This window comes from Sus scrofa, chromosome 4, assembly GCF_054392235.1.
Source record: "Sus scrofa isolate SSC_HxYL_T2T_F1_AM1 chromosome 4, Sscrofa_HxYL_maternal_Yorkshire_Landrace_v2.0, whole genome shotgun sequence".
NCBI lineage: Eukaryota > Metazoa > Chordata > Mammalia > Artiodactyla > Suidae > Sus > Sus scrofa.
This window is the reverse complement of record NC_139386.1, coordinates 82,438,819-82,464,528: the sequence shown is the minus strand read 5'-3', so window position 1 is coordinate 82,464,528 and position 25,710 is coordinate 82,438,819. Positions and strand designations below refer to the sequence as shown.

General features: G+C 43.5%; 1 protein-coding gene and 1 long non-coding RNA gene across 8 annotated transcripts in view; both read right to left on the bottom strand.

Moving 5' to 3' along the window:
* Positions 1–24,175, bottom strand: part of PCMTD1 (protein-L-isoaspartate (D-aspartate) O-methyltransferase domain containing 1) — a 63,766-nt gene extending 39,591 nt beyond the window's left edge. For 3 of the 7 annotated variants that reach the window (XM_085022408.1, XM_085022409.1, XM_021089409.2), the window contains exon 1: positions 23,933–24,139. Coding sequence is in view for 1 of the 7 variants with exons in the window: in XM_085022413.1 (XP_084878539.1) it covers positions 23,933–24,148 (216 nt within the window). In the remaining 6 variants the exon portion in view is untranslated. Of the gene's footprint in view, positions 1–2,510; positions 2,661–22,116; positions 22,252–23,932 lie in introns of all 7 variants that reach the window. The other 4 variants (XM_085022410.1, XM_085022411.1, XM_021089411.2 and 1 more) reach the window with 3 other exon arrangements.
* Positions 6,625–13,039, bottom strand: LOC146403893 (uncharacterized). The gene is made up of 2 exons (XR_014843836.1): positions 12,174–13,039; positions 6,625–8,941 (listed from the first exon to the last, which is right to left on the bottom strand). It is a non-coding gene; the product is annotated as an uncharacterized LOC146403893 (long non-coding RNA).
* Positions 24,176–25,710: the final 1,535 nt, after the last annotated feature.

Sequence of the window (25,710 nt, the reverse complement as noted above, 5' to 3'; positions counted from 1 at the left end):
CTGCAAAGGATTTCATGAGAGTAATTCTGACTGTGTGGACAGTTAACAGAAGGCCCTACTGGAAATGCATCATTTACTAGTTTGAAAAATTATTTCTGCTCTGTTCTAGGGCTGAAGAGTGACCTGTCCCTTCTCAGATCCTTCTGAACTCTATTCAAAATGACCACAGCAAAAAAAACACACACAGACTTGTACTACACAGAAGCTCACACTCTTGGAGAGAGAGGAAAGAGGAAGAACTGAGCAAACAGGAACTACTACCACTTCCTATTACCTTTAGGTTCCCTCATCCAAAAGACAATAAGCCTAGAAGGAAGGCATCCATAGGTCTGCTTTCAAGGAGAGACCCCCGTAAAGGCATAGGAGCAAGATGTGGCAGCTGCTGGAGGAGCCCAAGCCACCCAAAGAGGACCTGGTTCCCAGGACCACGGCAAGCTTTCTCGAGGCCCTGAACTGTGCAACACAACAAAAGGGGTAAGGAAATTGCAGATTGAGGAAGCAGCTTGGATCCAAAGAAAGAAAGCAGATGCTACCTGTAAGAAACTACACACAGCTGGGTCTTTTTCACTCCTGTAGGACCTGATCCTGCAGGCCAGTGAATTAAAAAAAAAAAAAAAAAAAAAATGAACAAATTATAAATTGGTCAATTTCATAAGGCTCCTGAGTTCTGAGAGACCCATGAGACCACGCTAATTTAGAATCATCTGCTCTAGGCAACAGTCAAGTATTAACAGGGCAAAGTATATTTCCACTTTAGAAAGGACAATAGCTTTGTTTCAGATCTACTGCAACAGACTTGAGTCCAGGCACCCAGAAAGCTGGAAAAAACAACACCTTGTCAACAAGGAGAAGCACACAACTGTGAAACCAGATCTCCCAGATTCCTTTCTCTACAGTCTGGTAGGAAAGACAACAGATCAGAAAAGAAAGCTGAAAGCTATGTAGAAGAGAGGGAGTCAAGAAAGGCTTCCTGGAATAGGAGGCACAGCTGCTGCAATGCATGTTTCTTGAACACGAAGGAGCTCACACATCCAGCATTCAGGGTAACAATCTGGAGATAATAGTGAAGGTGTGGTGGCTCACAGTGCATGTTCCTTTTGTGAAGTGATAAGAAGCACAAGCTTCCACATGTTCAAAGCAGCTTATGAAGACTTGAAGCAAAAAGCTAAAAGCAGAAAGTACCTTTGTGTAAGACAAGTCAATGCTGGCACAGTGTCTTCAAGTAATCTGGGAGCTGTGAATGCAGATGAAAGAATGCCACGGGAGTTCCCATCATGGCACAGCGGAAATGAATCCAACTAGGAACCATGAGGTTGTGGGTTCAATTCCTGGCCTCGCTCAGTGGGTTAAGGATCCCGTGTTGCCATGAGCTGTGGTGTATGTCGAAGACGAGGCTCAGATCTGGTGTGGCTGTGGCATGGGTCGGCAGCAACAGTTCCGAATAGATCCCTAGCCTGGGAACCTCCATATGCCACGCGTACGGCCCTCAAAAGACAAAAGACAAAAAAAAAAAAAAAAAAAAAAAGGATGCCACAAAATTTTCCCCGAATTAACAGGGAAGACTATACCCAGGTACACATTTTTAAATTTTGATGAAAAATATATCCATATGGAAATAAAACAATACCACAAGCAAACGGTCTCCAGGGCCTGAATCTCACAAGAGGAAGATGCAGCCTGGGGTTCAGGCTACAAAGGAGTGACAGACTGCAATGCCAGGTGCAAATCCCAGTAGATTCAGCTGTGCTAGAAACTGTTATTAGGATTCTTAGTGTTTCTTCTAGTAAACTGGTTGCATAGGTTTTGAGTGGTATGCCCCAAGACTATTTTTCCCCACAAGCCCTGCTGTTTTGCAAAATACTAGGTGTTTTTCAAAGGGTAAAAAAATAAAATAAATAAACCTAGTACTTGACTTCAATACCCTTGACAAAATCTTAGAAGACCTCAAGGACCCCAGACCACATCTAGAAAACAGCTGGCCTAAACAATCACAAAAGAGCCACAGGGGTTACACAAGGGTGTTACGGGACACCCAGCCCAGACACGGTGGGGGTACGGGTGGGATGGAAGGATCCAAAGTTCCCTAGAGAAGATGAAGGCTTGGGAAGCACCGAGGGCAGAAGGAAGCAAAGGTGTTGAGGGCTGTAGAAAAGTTAAGGGCAATTTGCCTACTCAAGGCACTACAAACAGCACTGCAGAACTGAGCCCAGGGACAGAAAGCTATGCTGGTGAGGCTACAAGAAGGAAGGATCCAGGTAACTAGCAGGCTAGGTGCACCGGGAGCCCGGTTCCTCCTGTGGACAGTGGGAGCCAGGGAAGGACCCTAGACATGAGAGGCACACTGTAGGATGAACTGTGATGGCTCATGTAATTTGAATTGTCACTTGGCCACACTGGGAGAGAGAGAGGGGAGAGGTCAACACTTCATCTGTAATACAAAGAAAAATTGCCTAAAACTAGTGGGTTGCAAAAGAGAAGAAGCCTCAGTCTGTAATGAGGAGGGGACTCACTATGTAACAGCTAAATGTCTTTAAGTTTCCTCTGGAGTCTGAGCCTCCTCGGGTGGAAAGAAGTGAAGCCGGGAACTGCTATGCTTTGTCTTCAAGGCTGGTAGTATCATTTAATTTTCTGAACTCTGTATGTACACTACATGAACAAAACTGACAAGGGGAAAATAAAGGAGATGTATGTATTTATTTAGACCAGACGAAGTACAAAAAAGATATGTGGAGAATAATTTCTTATGGAATAAATACACATTTAATAAATTAAGTTTACAGCAGAAAAATCAAGGAAGAGATAATATAAACTAGAGCTTCCAAGATGTCATTTTATCACACACTGTTCCAAGAAACAGAGTGAAAAATGAATGATATAAAGTCTATGTACACTTATCATAAATTAATTGCATAACATTCAGACTTGATTTAAATGTAGTTATGTGCATTTATAGAAAATCTGAAAACCAAGTAAAATAAATATAAAATTATTGATAATCCTAACCTCCAGAGCCACTGTTATTCTTTACATTCTGTAACACAATATTGTTATTATACTGTATATGTTATTTCAGACTTTTGTCTAATACATGTTAAGCATTTATTCATGCCGTCAAAAATTCTTCCAAAATCCAGAGATGTGCTATCCCACCAGACAGATGCACCAAGACGTAACACATCCCTGACCAGACCATGTGACTTTACTTTGATTATAATCAATGTACACAGGAGTTTTAAGTTAAATCCATAGTGACTATTTTGATAATTCAACAATAATCCGGAGTTCCCGTCGTGGCGCAGTGGTTAACGAATCCGACTAGGAACCATGAGGTTGCGGGTTCGGTCCCTGCCCTTGCTCAGTGGGTTAACGATCCGGCGTTGCCGTGAGCTGTGGTGTAGGTTGCAGACGCGGCTCGGATCCCGCGTTGCTGTGGCTCTGGCGTAGGCCGGTGGCTACAGCTCCGATTCAACCCCTAGCCTGGGAACCTCCATATGCCACGGGAGCGGCCCAAGAAATAGCAACAACAACAACAAAAGACAAAAAGACCAAAAAAAAAAAAAAAAAAAAAAATCCCATAACTCGAAATACAATTCATTTTTTGTGAGTAAAGCAACAGTATTAAAAAGACATTACAGCATTAGGTCATGGAAAGTTGTTTGACATTTGTTAATTCTGAGATAATTCCATCTCAACCAAGGAAAGATGCCAAGCACAAGTCTAGCTTTGATCCATTGATAACTCAGTTGTATGGCTTGGGGCAACTCTCCAGAACACCAATTCCTCACCAGATTTCCAAGTCCCCCAGAGCTCAGATTTCCCTGCTGCTTTGGCACCACACTTGCACTGGAACATGGCTGAGTTTTAGTTATCTAGGAATGACTGTCCAGGCCTCAGCATTTATGTCACTGTAGTCACAAGTTTTTCTGCCCCACTCCCGCTATTTTCTCTAACACAGAAAAATGCAGGGGTGTTCAATTCCTGCATTAAACAATAAAAGTGTATTAAGGACTCCGAAAAAAAGAAAGGGTAAAGGCAGAACAGGACAAAGTGTCAGAACAAAGGCCTGAACAGCTTAAACATTTACGTCCAAAAGGGAGGCCATGGCATTCACTCCATAACAACTTCACTCCTTGGCACCTTCTCTCCAGTATGTTTATGGTGGAGAAACAAAGCCCACGCTCACAGAAGCAGGTTCACCTGACATGATCTGCAAATGTGCTGAGAGCTGCTTGCTACTTTTTTGAAATCAGATATGTGACTTTAAAGTATTTGGTTGAGGGGAAGAACTGCATATTAAGGTGTCTTTCAGGCAGCTTAGGGCTGGTTTACGGAGGTTAGAGACCAGTCAAAGGAGGTGGGAAGCAGGCAGATGTCACCGAGTGGGAGAGAACTCACTGAATACAGACCCCTTCCCTGCCCTCCTGGCAACTGGGGGCCAGCAGCCCAGTGCTCCTTTCTCCACAGAGGTGAGGAGCAAGCTGACCCAGCCCCGGGAGAAGGAGACTGACTGGCCATACACAGGAGATCACTTGCTGGAGGCCATGAACAAAGGCTCCTTCTCCCTCTACCCCTCCAGGACCTTATCATGGGGTCATGGACCAAGGCTGCTTTGAGTAGAGAGTCAACCACACAGGGGAAAACCGTTCTCAGTGATGACAAACAGATGCAATGAAATATAAATACTGAATTATGAAAGGCTAGGCTAAGGTTCCCTACTCCTGTGCCTGCAGCTTCCTGCATTCCTCCTACATGCCAGGCCTGGAGTCTGCTCCTCCCCGATCCCTATGAAGGGGCACTGACCTTATTTTACTGAGAACCAAGCTCAGAGACACCCAGAGCTGGCGAGGGCTGAGCCAAACTCAAATCTGTCTGTCAAGCCACGAAACCCTCCTGAAATGGAATAGCTGGCACAGGGGCTCCTATCCCCTCAACTCAGAAGTAAACTCTTGCATTCTCTGCGCCAAAAATATGTTCAATTCAGATCGCCTTCCCTCTCTCTCAACCTCTCATTTCCCCTTTTTCTTCCCTTTTGTACTCTTGGTTCCAAAGAAAGGCTGGATTAGAGGGAAATGAGCATCTGCTGCCAATGACTGTACAGCCTCAGGCAAACTGCTTAGACTGTGACCTTCAGTTTCTCTATCTATAAAATAGCAAAAGCAATAACCACATCATCAGTTTGTACAGTTTGCTGCATATAAAGCTAACATACACAAATCCAATAAATAGCTTTTCTTTCACTTCTGGGACAAAAAGGGCACATTCGAAACTTTCACTTTTAAACACGGAAGATCAAAAAGGGAAAACAAAAAAGCACCAGCTCTGAAATTTAGTGCAGTTATCACCTAGTGACCTCCTGAAGACAAAGTTATAGACAGAAGATATAAACCCTGAGGTTGAAGGTGTCAGGAAGAAAAGCAACAACTGATAAGCCGCTGTCTCAAAATATAATTCAAGACCGTCTCCTCCTGTAACCTTCTGGATTCACTACTACAAAAGAAAGTTTTTTTTCTGCAAGTGTCCACATCACAGAGGTTGATAGCTGCCAAACTTTAAGATGCCTATGTGCACAAAATAGTCTCTACCCCAGTGCTGCTGCCTATGTCTCCCTGCACCTTCCTCTCATCCCCCCACCTGGGAATGTGAACACATGAACTCAAAAAGACAAAAACAGCAGGTGGCGGCTACACCAGAGTTCAAGGTATAGGATGGAAAGTGATAGAGAAGGACAATTTTTTTTAAAGGACAGATAAAAGCAACTCAATCTCATGTTATTCTTTTGAAAGTTACAGAACTTCATGTAGCTCCAAAACATCTCTCCTCTCCTTAAAGGTCTGAACATACAACTTCTTCAAACTATCACTGCGGTGAAAGCAGTGGTTCACCAAGCACAACCCTGTTTATACACTACAACACCCTCAGTCCGTGTGCAAAGTTCCATGTATCTCTAACCTAACAAAACCAATCCTCAGAGAGTAACCTCCTCAGGTTTGAGGATTTTTGCTTAACATCTTTCAATTTTTCAAGAAATACCAAGAAATGCTATACTACAATCCTCAACACTTAAAAAAAATCATCACAGAAGCCACAGCCTGCAAGTTGTTTACCTCCTCTAACTCAGGAAAGTGAACTGGGACAGTGACATGGCAGCTGAGCTGTCTGATTTCAGTCCGCTAAGCGACAACATTCTTGGGGTATAGTGAGATCAATGGGGAGGCGTGAGAGAAAAGCAAATATATTTTCAGCTCCTCTTGGGTTGGGCTTTCAAAGTGGGGCTTATTTTATTTGAAAAATTATGAATTCACACAGAACACTATTTGTATAAAAATAAAAGACCATTTCAAAGCAAAATTACACACACAACTTGGGTACCACAGGTTAGTTCAGACGATCTGTATCTGTTCCCTCCAGACTGCCAAAAAACAGCCCAGAAGTCTATGAGTTCACACCAAAGATATTCTTTCTATATATTCTCATACCATGTAACACAAAGCTTGGCCTTATCACACAATAGGAGTCTAAGCAAGTTGTTATCTTTCCTGGTTTTGTTTTTTTTTTTTTTTTTTTCAACTGGGAGATGAAGTCACTAAATCCAATTATTGTGATTGACAACTTTAAAAACTTTCAAACAGTCTAAAATAAGATTCTTTACTCAACAAAGAATATAAACAAGTTAACTATAAAGTTTTTTGCATTATAGAATGACATCTTTCTCAAGTCCACGATGGTCACTTTATCTATGGTCAAATACTAAAGCTGCATAAGACAAAATACTTCATTATATAAATACCAACTCATAAAAATGTCATAAGTACGTTATAGTATTTACACAAGACAGGTGGTATGACCTGCACCATACAAGTGAAGAAAACCAATTGAGAAAGGGTAAATTGTTTCAGATCTCCCCAATAATTACAGGTATTTCAGTCTTATTCATAGATTTTATGTCAAGCACTACTGCTAATACATTATCAGAAAACAACAACCAGAAATATTAGGTCTGAGACTCTTGAGAAACGCACACACACACAAACCACACTGTTACTATAGCTTCACTGCATTTAGTGGGACAAATAATCCTACCCTTATTCTTACTTATGACCCAGGGACAATTTAAGAAGTTCTTTAAAATGAATTATCACCATAAGATTATCACAATAATGCTCAGGCTCTGTGCTAGGAGGCTCTCCTTAAGTTCAAATGATTAACTTTTTATCAATGACAAGCTACGGAAAACACATATACAATATACATACACACTTCTGGTTTCTGAAGGCCGAGAAGACTGATAAGGACTGTTTTCATTCTTACTGGAAAAGGTGCAGATGTGCATTTCTATTTCTCACTGCTCTCCTGTCTATGAACAATGGTCTCCCCACCCACACTCAGGACACAACACGTCCACTCCCCCATGACCAGTGGGGACTCTGGCATCTCTGCTGCCAGTCCTCACCATCACCACCCACTGCCCCTCTGGGTCCTTGTTTTATTCTACGAGCAAGTCTTACATCTAATTTGCTCATCCCTCTTCTACTACGCTTGATCTTCAGCATGCCCAGTCCTCCAGCTAACTTTTTCTGTGAAAGGCCAGAGAGCAAGTTAGTTTAGGATCTGGAGACCATAGTTCCCATCACAAGTTCTGAACTCTGTGCTTGCAAAGCAAGAGCAGCGCGAACAATGTGTAAATCAGAGTGGCTGTGTTCCAGAAGTTTTATTCATGGCCACTGAAACTTGAATTATACATAATTCTCCCATCATAAAATATTACTCTTCTAGGTTTTTTTCCCCCCAACCACTTGAAAATGTAAACATTGTTCTTAGTCTGTAGGCTACACAGGTCAGGGTTAACCCATGGGCCTTAATTTGCTGACACTACCAGTACCACTTTCTTTCCAAATAGGTCCATGTGGGAAGGTTTCACTCACCGACTCCAGTTCCTCTCAACTCATCCTAACTTTCTGCCTCACTCCTCTTGCAAACTCCTGACCTTGGATGGCCCAAGAATCTACCAGCAGGCTGCCACAGAGCAAGAGGGTTCTCCATTCTCTAGCACCAGGCTCCTCTGTGAAAACACCTCTGTGAACATCTATCCCCACTACTCCAGAGCAGCTTTCTGGCAAATTCAATCAAGAGAGCACCACAGCAACGTCTCTGCCATCCAATGAGCCACCATCCTCTCCACAGGGCTTGGATCTCAGCCAGGGGCAGGCCTTTCCCTTGAGAGCTCAATCATAACCCTGGGGTAGTGGCTGCTCTTCCCACCATTTCTATATCCTTTTGAGCTCTCCTTACTCACTAGCTCACCCTGTTAGAGCTAATAAGTCTTCACACTAAACGTTCCCTGTTCAAATTACTGTGTGGGTTCTCTTTCCTGTGAGACCAAACTTTCCTTTGTATCTTTCTTTATTTGTTTCTTTCCTATCTTTCCTATTTGATACAAACCTGAAAACCAGGAAGACTACATTCAGATAACCCAGGAGTGAAGAACCTAGAGCCAATAAAATGAACTGAGAATAGCTGATACTGTGCCAGCCAAAACATCCACTCCCACGGATCTGACTTAAACTGCTATACCCTACAACACTGCCCCACCACCGCAACCATCCCCCACTCCCCTTTCTTTAAAACTTCTAAGTATTTGAATGCATTTTATCCTAGTTTCTTGGCAAAAACACATGTCACCAGCTTTTCTGTGCTATGAGAGCCTTCCATCTTGATCACAGAGGAAAGTTAGATGACCAACTGTTAGGACAACAGCTGTCAATTTTGCCATCTTAAAGTTCCTACTCAGGAGATCTTCCACTGAGTCAAACTTTCAAGGCAGAAGAATGCCTGGTGGCCTCATCTACTAGGCATCAGCTTAGCTTGAGTTTGTTAACCGAAGTGAAACCTCTTTCTGGTACCCTTCTTTCTCCTGTTCAGCTTGTAATAATTATTAGCACACCTGGAAAAGGACAAAATAAAACCAATGAAAAGCTCATTAAAGTTCATGTAGGCCAGCTAAAAATAGAGATCCACAAAGAAATGAACAGGGACACAGTAAGGCCAAATTCTTGAAACAAAAATGCTAGAGATAAGCAAAGGTTACTTTTTCTTTTTTTTTTTTTTTTTTTCCTGTTTTTTTCAGGGCCACACTAGTGGCATATGGAGGTTCCCAGGCTAGGGGTCGAATCAGAGCTGTTGCCACCGGCCTATGCCACAGCCACAGCAATGTCAGATCCAAGCCGCATCTGTGACCTACACCACAGCTCATGGCAACACCAGATCCTCAACCCACTGAGCGAGGCCAGGGATCAAACCCCGAAACCTCATGGTTCCTAGTTGGATTCGTTAACCACCGAGCCATGAGGGTAACTCCAAGGTTATTTTTTCTTGTTAATGACATTCCAAGTTGAAAGAAGACAAGACCACCAGAAAACATTTGATGGAATTCATCTTCTCTTGTGTATAATGCATGGTCACATTAAGTCAGCCCAAAGTCCTCTGAAACATTAAGAAGTATACCACAGACTTTAAAGACCCTGAAACTCAATTTGAAGTAGTATCTGGAAACACTGCAACAAATAAAACCATGAATGTTTTGGTTTGGTTATTTTTAAGGGATGTGATCATTCTTTTCTTATAAAAGAAAATGCATACCCAGGGAGTTCCCATTGTAGCTCAGCAGTAACAAACCCAACTAGGATCCATGGGACATGGGTTTGATCCTTGGCCCTGCTTGGTGGGTTAAGGATCCGGCGTTGCCATGAGCTGCAGTGTAAGTCAGATGCAGCTCAGATCCTGCGTTGCTATGGCTATGGTGTAGACTGGCAGTTGTAGCTCCAATTCGACTCCTAGGCTGGGAACTTTCATATGCTGCGGGTGCAGCCCTGAAAAGACAAAAAAAAAAAAAAAAAAAAAAAAAAAAAAAGTATGCACAGTCCTAACCCTTGAACAGTATCACAAAAAAACCTTTAGCATTCCTAATCATTACACCATTGGGGGAAATTGTACCTAAGCTTAAAACTACTTAGGGCTCAAACCTGCTTAATTCCTGACCTTTTAGAACAGTGGGAAGCCACTAAGGGGATTCGTCCTGAGTGCTCACAAAGATTCAGTTCAGCATGAGTAAGACCGTATACGTGAGAGGTAGAATCTTTTCTCAGTCACCAGTAATTGTCGGAATATTTGCCAAATTATCCAAATGTTAGTATGTGATCCCAGGTTGGCCTCAAGAGGGAGCATCCTTTCAAATACAAACTGGCCAGCAGGTAGCACTTTCTGCATTTCAGTTTTGACCTAGAATCAAGATCCCTTCCAGCTGTGGCTCAGATCCCAGCTGTGGCCTAGGTTGCAGCTGTGGCTCAGATTCCATCCCTAGCCCAGAAACTTCCATATGCTGCAGGTGCAGCCAAAGGAAGAAAAAATAAATGGAAAGACACATTAACCAAAAGAATGTTAAGACAATAAGGAGCAGGACTTGATTTTAATAATGCTCCACACAACAGAAACCACTAACAGACATAAAAGGAAGCAAGCAGACACTGACTTTTATAAATAAGCTTCAGGCTAACAGCGGGGAAAAAAGGCCCTAGAAACAACGATATTTATGAAGGTCTGAACTCCAAGCCTTTACCTATCAATTATACCTCAGTTTTAAGAATCAGATAAAATAGTGTACACAGTCAAATTTAGAAAAATTGGTTTTATCTGGCACCACTGAGGGTTTAAAATAAAAAAAAATTAAAAAAAAAAAGAATTTTTTTTGTTTTTAAGATCACACCCACGACATACGGAAGTCTCCAGGCCAGGGGTCGAGTCAAAATTGTAGCTGTCAGCCTACAACAAAGCCACAGCCAACTTCAACCTACACCACAGCTCACAGCAACACCAGATCCTTAACCCAATGAACAAGGCCAGGGGTCAAACCCACAGCCTCATGGATACTAGTCGGGTTTGTTACCGCTGCACCACCAGGGGAACTCCCAAAGAATGTTAAAAGATAACTAAAAGATCTCTAAATTTCAAAGATTAAAATAAATTAACGAAAGTCTTCCTACAGTTGTGATAGTTCCACAGTCTTAGTATAATTCAACATCTCTTGATGGTTCCATATCATTATGAAAAACACTGGTGATAATGGTATATCAGGAACACCTCAGGGGCCAAGGGGTACAGTACAAACACTCCATAACTTAGGAGTTCTGTCTTCCCCTTCCACTGCATTAATTTCTCATTTCTTATTTTTTTTAATTTCTTATTGTTGACGAGGTGACTCACATATGCTTTGTTTTACATGCAATTCTGTGGGATCTGACTGCTGTCCTGGCTACCTGGCAACTCCAAAGCTTTTTCCCTTTTACTCCTGACTCCACACACAAAGTCCTGATGGCTAAACTGCTCCAAGTCTGGTCTACAGCTTCCTTTTTTTTTTTTTTTTTTTGCTTTTTAGGGCCACATCCAAGTCCTATGGAAGTTCCCAAGGCTAGGGGTTGAATCAGAGCTGCAGCCGCCAGCGTATGCCTCAGCCACAGCAACGCGAGATGCGAGCTGTTTTTGTGACCTATATCAGAGCTCATGCAACACCAGATCCTTAACTCACTAAGCGAGGCCAGGGATTGAACCCGAGTCCTCACAGAAACCAGTCAGATTTGTTTCCACTGAGCAATAATGGGAACTCTTGGTCTCTAGTTCCAATGGACACACTGCTGTTGAGTCCCTTCCTCTACCAAGTGATGGCTGATCTCAGCATCTTTCAAAAGTAGTGTCTGACTCATAAAATATTACTACCTATATTACTATTATTAGTGCAACTGTCTTTAGTTGAACACTTACCACATAGAAAAAGCTTTGGCATTCAGAGTTCCCACTGTGGCACAGCAGAAACAAATCCAACTAGGAACCATAAGGTTGAGGGTTCAATTCCTGGCCTCGCTCAGTTAAAGGTTCCATGTTGCTGTGAGCTGTGGCATGGGTCACAGACATGGCTCGGATCTGGCATTGCTGCAGCTGTGGTGTAGGTCAGCAGCTGTATCTCTGACTGGACCCGTAGCCTGGGAACCTTCATAATGCTGCAGGTGCAGCCCTAAAAAAGGGCAAAAAAAAAAAAAGCTTTGGCATTTCTACTCAAACTCACTTTATCTTAACAAAACTCTGTGAAATAGTATTAATTCCAAGGAAGAGGATTCCTAACTTACTTAGGAGGCAAAACTGGCTTGACTTCTGGGTCTATCTCCTACCAAGCCCTCTGTCCTGAAAGACTGCAGATCATCTCACAGAAGCACAGATTCAGTCACGCTGAGTCTTGGTTCAGGCACCTCACAGTGGGACGAATGATACTCACCAGACAAGATATTCTTTCACAAGACTGCTGTAAAGATGAATTACATTTACCAAAGTGTGAAAATGTTAAACCACCAAGATCTTAGCGTCTCATACTGTACACTTCCAGAAAGCATCACTCCCACAAGCAGTGTGAGTCTTCCTGAGGCAGCATAGGGAATGGCAATCATACTGTATTCTATGTGAGCAGGACCTCCTAGAGCTGCACAGATATCCACTGTATGTGCATATGCAGGTGTGTACCCATATATGTATAAAACACACTAGCTAGGCACAATAAAACCAGAAATTATTAAAATAAACAGTGACAACTGAACAAGTCCTTAACAAAAAAAAGCTAACAGAAAGCCTTCTTGCAATAAATAAATAAGGCTGCTCAACTACTGTGAGACCAGTGATTTCCCTCCCCTACCAAACCAATTTCATAAAGTTACAATACAGATATTTATATAAATCACTGTAGAAAGACAATCTTTTTTCCATTTCTAATTTCTCTGATTCATAAAAAAATTATGGTTCAAATCACTATTTGCAGGGGGAAAAGTCCATTAAACCATTAAATGGTTTAGAAGTATCTGAAGTAATTCTTTCACAATGGAATTTACAATACATGTTAAATCACTATAGACCACTGCCAGGCTTTTTCTTAAAACTAAAATTGTGGTAACTACCTTAATGTGTTCCAAAATTTGATCTAACATTTGAGAGTATCAAGGTGACCAAGAACTTGAAAATCTACTCATCAAGAGACTACAATGACAACATGAGACTGAGAGTGTAGGACTTAGTAGAGAAGTCACAGGGAGAAAACATGCTACGGTTCTAAACAGTGTAAAAGTCATTTTGTGATGGCTAAGATCCAGTATTTTCAAGAAGGAATACAAAAATACAATGACACATAGTCAGAAAAGAAGTTCTGACCATTAATTCAGGAGCAGCAGTAGAGGTAACTACCTTAACTAGCCCATCCATCACTGACACACCTGGCCATGCATGTGCACAAACTACTTAACATGCATGTTAAGTCGAGGCCCTGCCACAGCCCTGGTCACCTGGCAAAGCATCCAGGTCTGAGAAACTACAAGCTCTCATATTTTCCAGGCTTCTATCACCAAATATAGGCCTTATATGGCAGCCAGATTTATAAAGCTGGACTCTCCTTGTTGGTGTTCTCATTAATACAGAAATCTCTCAGAATTCAACAGAGGATACACAAGCCTGGGTGACTACAGTTCTGATAATCTGCTTCTTTTTAATCCATATTTTCTAGTCTTTCTACAATGACTTCTTACTGCTTTTATATGTGGCAGGGTCTGGGATGAACAAAAACAAACTTTTTACTTTTTATTTCTATAATGGCCAGCAAAATGTGTGCAGGTGACCAAAAGAGAATCAGAAGTGTTCGGAAAGAGTCAGTGCAAATGAACCACAATGAACCAAAAACACAAACTGTGTGGACCTATGTTTATATTAAAAAACAAACAAAAACACTGCTTGGGAAACCTTAATTGACTTGTTAGAGTAACCAGATAGACAAGCTACAGAACCTTAGCAACTGTTTGTTACACTTTACATAATAATAGCCTGTATTTATAGCACACTGGTCTAAAGGAGTCAAAGAGCATTTACCTTGTATCCCATCATTGTCTTATTCACTTGCTATTCCACACAATTCTGACTATCATTATTCTTACTGTTTACTTGCTATTCAATAGGATTCTGACTCACACTTTTAAGATGCATGAATGTTATTGCTGTTTATACATAAAATCTGAAAGGATTCATACCACACTGTTAAAAAGCCACTATTATTACCCAATCAACCCACGAGGAACAGATGTGGATGGGGGAGGTTTGCTGAAGGAGGATTTTGTTTGTTTGTTTTTTGTTTTGGTTTTTAGGGCCATAAGTTCACAGGCTAGTGGTTGAATGGGGGTGCAGCTGCCAGCCTATGCCACAGCAACACACCACACCAACACGGGATCCAAGTCGTGTCTGTGACCTACACCATAGCTCACAGCAACTCAGGATACTTAACCCACTGATCGAGGCCAGGGATCGAATCCGAATTCTCATGGATAGTAGTCGGGTTCGTTACCACTGAGCCACAAGAGGAACTCCTGAAGGAGGAATTTTTAACCTCATTTATTTCAGTAGTTTAAATCTTATCTCTGAAAATACAATACTACTACAATTTTTTTTTGTGGGGGGGGGGTCTTTTTAGGGCCAGACCCTCGGCATATGGAGGTTCCCAGGGTAGGGGCAGAATCAGAGCTACAGCTGCCATCCTGCACTACAGCTCATGGCAATACTGGATCCTCAACCCACTGAGCAAGGCCAGGGATCGAACCCACGTCCTCATGAATCCTAGTAGGGTTCGTTACCGCTGAGCCACAAAGGGAACTCCGAATACTACTACAATTTAAAGCATTAACAACCTCATAAAATATACTGTATTGATGGCCATGACATTTCCTTCTCATTCATTCCCTGAAAAGAATTCCTACATTAAACATACTATTAGAGGCCACTGTCTGAGAGACAAGTTTTCAGACATCAAGAATGACTTCTAAGCACAGAACTCCCAAACGCACACAGAGCCCCCAGAGCAGACACTGGTCTCGGGAACTGCTGCCAGCCACCAGCACCATCCCCATGCGTGCCAGTGGACTGCCAGCCACGGACTCCAGGAAGCACCTTCCGTGATCCCATCCTTCCCTCCCCTCACTCACCATTACCATCGAGCCAAAAAAGGAAGCCACTGCATTCCCCACCAGGAAATACCCTCTTCAGCTTTCAAACTTTATTTTTCCCTAAAGAGAAGGATCTTATTTCTTTTTATTCTTTTTATCTTTTATCTATTTCCCTCCCTTCAGTTATCTCAATGGCTTTAACAGAAAAAAAAATGGAAACAATCTAAATATCAATCAGCAGGGGATGTGCTTAAATACATGATATACAATCTATATATGCAGCAATATATAGCAGATAATTTGAGACTGCAAAAAAAATTTTTTAAAGAATGAAGAAACTCGCGAAATTCCCGTCGTGGCTTAGCAATTAACAAATCCAACTAGGAACCATGAGGTTGCGGGTTCGATCCCTGGCCTTGCTCAGTGGGTTAAGGATCGGGCATTGCCGTGAGCTGTGGTGTAGGTTGCAGACTCGGCTTGGATCCCATGTTGCTGTGGCTCTGGTCTAGGCTGGTGGCTACAGTTCTGATTCGACCCCTAGCCTGGGAACCTCTACATGCTGCGGGAGCAGCCCAAGAAATGCCAAAAAGACAAAAAAATAAATTAAAAAAAAATAAAGAATGAAGAAACTCTTTATCTACTAATATGGAATTATTACACATACAGCGAGTGAAAACTCCAAGTGAGGAGTTCCCATTGTGGTGCAGTGGAAACGAATCTGGCTAGTATCCATGAGGATGCAGGTTCAATCCCTGGCCTTGCTCAATGGGTTAAGGATCCAGCGTTGCCATAAGCTGTGGTGTAGGTCGCAGATGTGGCTTGGATCCCATGTTGCTGTGGCTGTAGTGTATGCCGGCAGTGGCAGCTCCTATTCGACCCCTAGCCTGAGAACTTCCATATGCCTCAGATGCAGCCCTAAAAAAAGAAAACTGAGTGAAACTGTTTACAATATACCTCGTCATTACATAACTGGAAAAAAAAAAGGGTGGTCAGAGTTCCTGTTGTGGCTCAGAGGAAACCAATCTGACTAGGATCCATGAAGATGCAGGTTCAATCCCTGGCCTCACTCAGTGGGTCGAGGATATGGTGTTGCACTGAGCTGTACTGTAGGTCACAGACATGGCTCAGACCCCGCTGTTGCTGTGGCTCTGACTCAACCTCTAGCCGTGGAACTTCCACATGCCACAGGTGCAGCCCTAAAAAGCAAAAAAAAAAAAAAGGAAAGAAAAGGAGTCAAATTTACTTGTATACAAATAAACTGTTTCTTTTCTATCAGAGATGACTAGCTACCTCTGTGGGGAGAATGGGAGGATCAGGGAGTCATTTCCAGTCTATAAAACTTTTTATACCACTTAAACTTTGAACTATGTGACTATAGTACCTATTTTCAAAATCAATTATTTTAAATTTGTTTAATAAATGAAAACTTGCTTTTATCATCAGAGAACTATTTCTGACTACTTTAATACCTTCAAGTAGACTGACAAATTGATTAGTGTGAGAATCGATCTCACTCCTTTAGAGTCATGCATTTACTGTTCCAAAAAATGAAACCCCAAATGTCTCCCCCATCACCATCACAAGATAGCCTCCATTCTCACTCCTAATAGAAAGTATTTTTATTAAAATAAAGCAAAAATTAACTACTAAGTAGCCAAACTGTATCTTACCTCTGCGTGGTAACCATTAACCTTGAGAGATGTGAAATAGTACGAAATCTCACAAGAATTCTTTAGGAAGCAAAAAGTGAAGTTCCCGTTGTGGTGCAACAGAAACGAATCTGACTAGGAACCATGAGGTTTCGGGTTCGATCCCTGGCCTCATTTGGTGGGTTAGGGATCCAGCATTGCCATGAGCTGAGGCATAGGTCACAGATGTGGCTCAGATCCCACGCTGCTGTGGCTGTGGTATAGGCCAGCAGCTGCAGCTCCAAGCTATAAAACCTTAGCCTGGAAACCTCCATATGCCACAGGTGCAGCCCTAAAAAGACAAAAAGACAAAAAATAAAAATAAAATTTAAAAAAGGAAGCAAAAAGTTATGTACCATCGGAGTTCCCATCATGGTGCAGCAGAAATGAATCCAACTAGGAACCATGAAGTTTCGGGTTCAATCCCTGGCCTCGCTCAAGGATCCGGCGTTGCCGTGAGCTGTGGTGTAGGTTGCAGAGGGCTCGGATCTGGCGTTACTACAGCTGTGGTGTAGGCTGGCAGCTACAGCTCCGATTAGAACCTTAGCCTGGAACCTCCATATGACGAGGGTGTGGCCCTAAAAAGACAAAAAGACAAAAAAAAAAAAAAAAAAAAGTTATGTATAATCTATATGAGGGCAGTTCATTCAACCAAAATGTTAGAGCTTCCTGGTATCACCAAAAGGAATAAAGCAACACTGCAGTATAGGTACAGCTTTATCCTTGCCAAACCAAGAAGCACAGAGAAAGCTGTGAGGCCAGAGAGCTTAGAACAATACTGCAGTGTATCTGAAAACATGTCTAAGTCAAAAGCATGGAAAAGGATCCAACCGTTGATCTTAAGAATACACACACATGTTCATATCTGTCAATAACTCAGACATATGCATAAAGAAAAACAGAACTCGGAGTTCCCGGTTTTGGTTCATCGGAAACAAATCACACTAGTATCCATGAGGATGTGGGTTGGATCCCTGGCCTCACTCAGTGGGTTAAGGATCCAGCGTTACCATGTGCTGTGGTGTGGGTTGCTGGAATCCTGAGCTGCTGTGGCTGTGGTGTAGGCCAGCAGCCATAGCTCGGATTCGACCCCTAGCCTGAGAACTTCCATACACCACAGCTGGCCAAAAAAGCAAAAAAAAAGAAGAAAAAAGAAACAGACAAAAACCAAATTTTAAAAAATAAACTTATAATTACCTAGCAATCAATATGAAAACTGAAATCATTTGATAGCCTACAACAAGAAAATATGGTTTTATTACATACACACAACTAAAAACTTCAATAAACTATTTTATGTCTTCTACCAACTAAAATCATTTACTACTTAAATTGTCATTAAGAAGGCAGGTCACCAGAGATTATTTTCATATTTGTTCACAGCATTTCCTAAGCATCTATTGGGAGATACAAGGGGTAAGACCTGATTTCTGCTTTCAAGCGCTTTATAATCCAATTACAACTGTTGAGAGTATCAGAAACAAACTCCAAGCAGGAAAGAAGGAGGGTGAAAACCTGTATGAATGAGAGGAGCCTCACCACCAGCTAGGCCAGAGGGGCCCTAGGGAAATACAGCACATCAGCTGGCGTTCCACATGCAAATCTTCAGAAGGCAGAGGTGGGAAAGGGAGAAATTCAAAACAGAAATGCATACAAATCCAAATGTCTGAATAAACAAAAAACAAATCTGAGAAGGGGTGCCGGTGCCATGTAATGCAGTGTTGATAGGTAGCACTGAGGACCAGGGATTTATTCCAGAGTCGATCAGGAGCCACTCAGTGGACCTACAAAGGTCAGGAACACAGACCTGGAAAACAAGCTTGGGATTCAAACTCCAGTTCTTCTACCAACTAGCAACTCCTTCAGGCTCCTGAAGCCTTGCTTTCTTCATCTGTAAAGTAGTGTTTACAACATAAATCTATTACAAGGACTAGATGAGACAAAGCACACAGCACAGGGGCTGACTAAGTTTGGGGCTTTTCTGTTTTGTTTGCTTCTGCAGGCAGGGAAAAGTCATGATCAGGGCTGCATTTAGGACAATTAATCTGATAGCAGCATGCATGATGGATGGCAAAATGGAGAGATGAGGGATGTCTCCACTGATGGCAACTGCAGCAAAGGGATTAAAAGTACTTCACTGCTGAGAAAATGAAGACACAGGGGAATCAGGAACCTCACACAGTAAAGCAACAAACTATTTCTGAGAAAAGGAAGAGTGAAGAATCAAAGGCATTCTTTGATTTTGAGCCTAGACGACTAAGAATATGTTGGAGTCATTAATATATAAACAAGTAAAATAAGAAGAATTAAATTTGCAAAGAAAACAGTTCAATTCTAAATCTATTTGATTGACGATAACAAAAATGACAGCCACTTAAAAAATCTATCAAGGAAAACAACAAAAGGGAAGTCTGAAGATGTAGAAAGAAAATGAAGGTGATGCAGAACTGGAGCCTCAGCAAAGAGGGAATGAACAGTAGGAACCAGGGGCCTGTGGGGACCTGGAAGGAGAAAAGTCAGTTCTAGGAAGGGAGATGAGAACTCAATCTTGGGAAATACTTGTACTTTAAGAGGTGAGATGAGAAAATAAAGGCCACAGGGCAAGGAGTCTGAGGTGCTGGCCTGTAGGAGTAACAGAGAAGACAAAGACCTCACAGCTCTTCAGATGCTCACTGTACTTTAGATTATAAACTGAACTGACTTATGATAATGTGTTATTAGAGGTTTATGAGAGGCTGCACATTACTGAAGTGTTAATTATTCCAATTCAACCCCCAGCAGGACACAGCTAACACAGGATAATAATTAGATTTTTTTTCAGTATCACAAAGCTCAAGGAACCCTATCTTTTAAGTTCTCATCTTCCTTGACCTCTATGCATACATGTGACTCTGAGGACCCCCTTCACCTGTCCACTCTTGACAGCCAACTCTCAGGTATTGTCCCTCTATTTTGGCTTCTCTTTCATCTTAACTAGTTTCTCCCTAGAAACAGGTCCTTTGGGCAATTCCACAATTGCCCAAGTTGTGCCCAAGTGTAAGTTGTTCTATACTTAGCTTTTAAATCCCAACTGGATTTTAAACCTAGATCATACTTAATACTTTTGTTATCATTCGAAGGATCTAAATATTTACCAGTTTCTGGCTACTCATGAACAGATGCCCTCCAAAAGGATTTTCAGGCTTAACTGGATAATAAACTCTGTATTCCTTCTCATCAGCCATAATATCTCTTACTAATTTTTGAGAATTTGCTCACTAGGCACTGGATACCTTGTCCTCCAACAGCTGAAAGTTTTAATACATTCTAAAGACATCTTTCTAGTGCTGAATTTTTTTGTGTCCCACAACTATAAAACCCACCCGTATCCAGGCTAACCTGTCCAAGAGATAAATGATGACAAATATTGCCATTTAAATGTGAATCTAATGGGAGCTCCTGTTGTGGCATAGCAGAAACAAATCCAACAAGGAACCATGAGGTGGCAGGTTCAATCCCTGGCCTTGCTCAGAGGGTTAAGGATCCGGCATTGCTGTGAGCTGTGGTGTAGGTCAAAGTCTCAGCTTGGATCTGGTGTTGCTGTGGCTGTGGTGTAGGCCATCAGCTGTAGCTGCGATTAGACCCCTAACCTGGGAACCTCCATATGCCGAGAGTGCAACCCTAAAAAGCAAATAAAAAAAAAAAAAAAAAGTGACTCTAATTACCATCCTTAACAACTGCCAAGAAAAAAAGTTCAGGGGGAGTTCCCATTGTGGTGCAGTGGTTAACAAATCCGACTAGGAACCATGAAGTTGCGGGTTCGATCCCTGGCCTCGATCAGTGGGGTTAAGGATCTGGCATTGCCGTGAGCTGTGGTGTAGGTCAAAGTCTCAGCTTGGATCTGGTGTTGCTATGGCTGTGGCATAGGCCAGCGGCTACAGCTCCAATTCGACCCCTAGCCTGGGAACCTCCATATGCCGCAGGAACGGCCCAAGAAAAGGCAAAAAGACCAAAAAAAAGAATAAAAGTTCAAATGTTTTTCTATACATGGATTCCTATCAAACACATACTACAATTGATCATACTTTAATTCCAGTATCTGCCGTATTTCTTTAAACCACACAGTTGTCACATCTGTTGGAAAACCAAAATGGATTAATATACCATAATATTATGACATATACTCTATTAAATTATCTGTCATGATGCGTTTTTAGGAGACCAAAATAAATATGCAATTTTTAATCTTCTTAGGGTCCTCTTTGTATTCTTTTCATCAGTTTGGTTTTCAATAGTATAACCGAGTTCATAAAAATACTATTTAATGAAATGAAACAGTCTGTAAGAAATAAAACCAGGAGTTCCCATCGTGGCGCAGCAAAAACAAATCCAACTAGGAACCATGATGTTGCTGATTTGATCCCTGGCCTCACTCAGTGGGTAAAGGATGCAGCATTGCCATGAGCTGTGGTGTAGATGGCAGACGGGGCTCAGATCCTGTGTCATTGCTGTGGCCTGTGGTGCAGGACCACAGCCATAGCTCCAACTTGACCTCTAGCCTGGGAACCTCCATATGCCTCGGGTTCGGCCCTAAAAAGCCAAAAAAAAAAAAAAAAAAAAAAGAAAAGAAAAAGAAAGAAAGGAAGAAAACCATTTGTAAGAGCTATAATTTACTATAATATCCAAATTGACCATGGTATCAAGCAGTGACTAAAGTTAACACAATCCCCCATCTTCTTGGTTAATGGCATCATCTCAAAGAATTGAGTATTTTAATAATACATTCAGAAACCTCATCTAAAAAGAGTGTCACACTATCCTTTATTTTTCAGTGCATGCAATTATATTCATATCTGTTACTTTGTAGGAACATTTCCAAGCCGAAAAGGAGAAGGGAATTCTAAGATCACTAATTTTGTAGAGTAATTTACATTAACGAGGGGCAGCACAGCAGAGCACAAAGCAGGCTCTTGGATTAAGCACACCTGAGTCTAAGGTAACCCCCACCAAAAATGCAAAAAGGTATGAATCTCCATTTAAAAACCCATGTCACCTATGTTGTGAGGAACACCTAAGAAAAAGCATTGTTACCAGTGGCGACAACTAAAATGCCATGGATGTTTTTGACTTCTTCTCAACACAGTTCCCCAAATAATAAAATGCCACACAACTGGGCCTGAGATTTCAGGTTCTGCATTGTTTGTGATTACCTCACTCAGCTGTCTTCCCTGGAAGCTAGCACCAACATGAACACACAGCACATTTTTAATAAATACAGGTCAATGATTAAATCAGCAAGGCCTCCAGCTCTTCTGCACTCAAAAATATCAAATGTAACAGAGATTTCCTAGCTTTGTCCTATTGGATAATAAGCAGTTAGCATCATCTTACCACTTAATGGCTCATTTCCTATGGTTTACTATCAAAACACTTTTTACCTGTCTGAAATACAAATTCTGTAGGCTACTGTTTTCAACTTTAACTCTTCTTCATGCACAGGCCATCTCACATTTGAGGGACTTGATTTGTTTTCAGCTGACCATATGGAATTTAAGTTTACTCTGAAAAATGCACTTAAAAAAACAAATAATAAACTATTTTAGCAATCTGCTTTACAAAGTCATCCAAGCCTCATGTAAGCTACCATGAAGCTCTGTGTAAACATATTACTCAACTTCCTAATATGTAAGTATCGCCAACTGGCCTTAGACATTCTGAACATTTTACCAACGTTATGTTTCCGTGTTAGTTTGTAGACCCTATTAAAAGCTATTTAAGGGAGTTCCCACTGTGGCTCATGGTAAGGAACCATCCATGAGGACACGGGTTTGACCCCTGGCTTCGTTCAGTGTGTTAAGAATCTGGAGTCACTGTGAGCTGTGGTGTAGGTCCCAGAAGCAGCGTGGATGTGGCAGTGGAGGTTGGGGCAGCTGAGGCTCTGATTCTACCCCTAGCCTGGAACTTCCATATGCCATGGGTGCGGCTCTAAAAAGACAAATAAATAAATAAATGCTATTTAAAAGTCAAAAGATCATAGAAATATTGAAGACGATGTTCAGCAATAAAATATAGCTCTGCGGTTTTTAAAAAGAATGAGACGTAATAAAACGGACAAATATCCGTGAGTATTGTTGGCCAATAAAAACTATATGCTATACCTGATCCCAATTTTGCTTTTAAAATATACTTATAACATGCACAGAAATATCCTTCATGGCCTAACACCACACTTTAATACTGGTTAGCCAGGGTAGTAAGATGGGATGAAATGGGGCGGGGAGAGAGGGGGAGCAAACTGCATTGCTGGGCTGCTGCTTAGTTTTTTCTTAAAGAGCCATGTAATACTTTGTGCAAAAATAAAAAATAAACTGGGAGGAAAAAAAAACTGTTGGTAAAACCGTACTTTCTCCTCTATACCCCAATTTTTCTAGTATGTAATTTCAAAAATATACTCAGGACCTCTCAATTTTAAAAAGAGGACAGGCGAAAACACAGCACTGGACGGAGGCGGGGAAGCCTCATATTAGCAAAATCACCCCTGGGTCCTGTCTACGCCGGAGTTTGAAGCCCCAAGAAGACCCGCCCGCCCTTAAACAGCAGGAAATGCTCCGACTGAAACACCGAAAGTGAGCAAACGCCAGCGCCGCGCCAGCCCCTGAAACCCCGCCAGGCGCCGCGCCGAGGCTCCCGGGCCGACGTGGGCCGGGCTCCTCCTCCAGCCGCAAACAACAACAAAGTCACAGGGCGAGGGCAGGCCAGAGCCCCAGCGCCGCCCCTCTACCCCCAGCAGCCCAGGACCCGACTTCCTCCAGACCCCCGGTTCTCCTGACCTCCCAGCCCCCTCTACGCCCCTGGACCGCCGGCCCAGACCCCCAGCCCCTCGACCCCTTAGACGCCCTCGCCCCCAGACTCCCTCGACTCCGGCCCCCCAGCCGCCAGGCCCAAACCCCCCGTCCCCTCGACCCCTTGGAGCCCGGCCCCCGGCTCCCAGACTCCCCCCGACCCCCTCGACACCCCCCCCCAGCCGCCAGGCCCAGACGCCCCCAGTCCCCTCGACCTCTGGCCCCCTCAACCCCCCTCAGACACCGGGCCCGGATCCCTCCGACACCTTGGACCCCCCAGACCCCCGCCCCCTCAGCCGCCCAGCCCGACCTCTGGGCCCCCCAGCCCCGCGACCCCCGCGACCCTCTCCGGCCCCTGGGACCCCGACCTCTCGGCCCGGCCCCTGTCCCAACCCGCGGGCGGCGGCGTTACCTGCGGCGAGGCGGTCTGCCGGCCCTCCGCGGCGGGCGCAGGTGAGGCGCTGGGACTTGGCGGGCTCCGCCGCAGCCGGCGCCGCCGCCGCCACAACAACACGTCCTCCTCCTCCGCCGCCGCCGCCGCCGCCACCGCCGGGGGGAGGGGCGGGGCCCGGACGCGGGCTGAGGAAGCCCGAGCGCCGCGGCCTCGGAGCCGTCGGAGACCGGGCATGCGCGGACGGCGGCGGGTGCGTGGGTCGCGCGCGAGGACGCCGAAGTCAACAAGGCCAGGGGCCGCCCCATCCGGCTCCGCCCCTTGGGGCGCCCCGCCCCCAGGCCCAAACAACGCGAGGTCTTGACGCGGCCCGGGGTCCTGAGGCCGCGAGAGACTCCGCGAGAGCAGGCTCTCCGCTCCCGCAGCCGCGGTTGTGGATGATCGAATAGGCTTCCTGGTTTGTTGTGTTCGCGTTCGCCACGGAGCCGAGGCCTGTCCCCGGCCTTGAGCGGCTCTGCCGGCGTGTGGGCGCCTGTCTGTCGGTCAGCGCGGGGCACTCATTCCTCGACCGGCGGCGGGCCCGGGAGCCGAGCCCGGGGTTGCCGCGCCGGGTGCACGTCCAAGCGTTGGGCCTGTGGTTTCTTGGGCTGCGGTTTGCAGACGAGCTCAAGTGAGGCGGCCTAGCTGGCGAGCTGCCTCCGGTGAACGCGTTGGCTAGAAAGCCCGGGGCGCTGTTTCCCACCAAGGCTGACTGTGTGCAGAAGTGGTTAAATCACATGCTCTTCACGAAGAACCTGCAAGCAGGGTCAGGGCTGACATCGCCAGGGAAGAGCTTGCAAACCAGAGCAAAACTGCTAAGGTTGTCTGCGGTCCAGGTCAGCGATTTTATTTGCACCAAATGGAATATGAATGCAAATCAGGTGGACGTTCAACTCTGAGCTGCAGAATTTCTCCATGGGCCATCGCCCTTGGTCCTTGGGTTCCTTGCCCCCCCCCCCCCCCCCAGCGTGGTCTCAGGGCACCCTAACCTGTGGAGTCAAGTAACAGTCATAAAGGGTTCGCTTGCTGCCATCCCAGGCAGAGATTTGAGCACATGAAAACCTTACCATAAGCTAAATAAGAAAAAATGGCCAGGGTAGAAAAGTAGCTAAAATCATTAAACAACTGCTGCACTCTTGATCCTCTTTCTTCCTCTTCATTTCTTGTATTTTCTTTACTCTCTCCATCCTGCTATAGGAATTTTTCAGAGTTTGAGACCTTTTTTCTCACAACTGCATGAAAGTTGACCACAGGTCATTTTTTAGTAAGACTGCTAGTAAGTACTAGGTTAATAAACAGGACCAAGTGCTGTGGGCGAGTAGTTCAACAGGAAAGCAGCCGCAACCCAGCATCTTCCTGGGGTTTTCCTCCTTCAGCCCTTTTCTCATTGTTCCTCCATTTAGCACCTTTCATGGATAATTTTAAATTATTCCATCATATGGAATTACTTAGAGATTTATTTAGACTGATTAATTTAGATGCCTACAAGATAGTTTATACCTAGAGTTCTTGGTGCATTGTTGCAGCAAGTCTGGTCCTGGCAACAGGAAAGTAATACTTGCTCTGATAACTTTATTATTCATACCAACTTGCTGCGATTTTAATATTAAGCAAAAAATAGCCAGAGTGAATACTTTGTGACTACAGAATGCTTTGCAGAGAGGAACGTTGTAATTTCCACACATAAAGCATTCAACAGATGCTTGTCGAGCTAAATTTAGAATACAAACTACTGTCACCATCCTAGGAGTTGACATTTT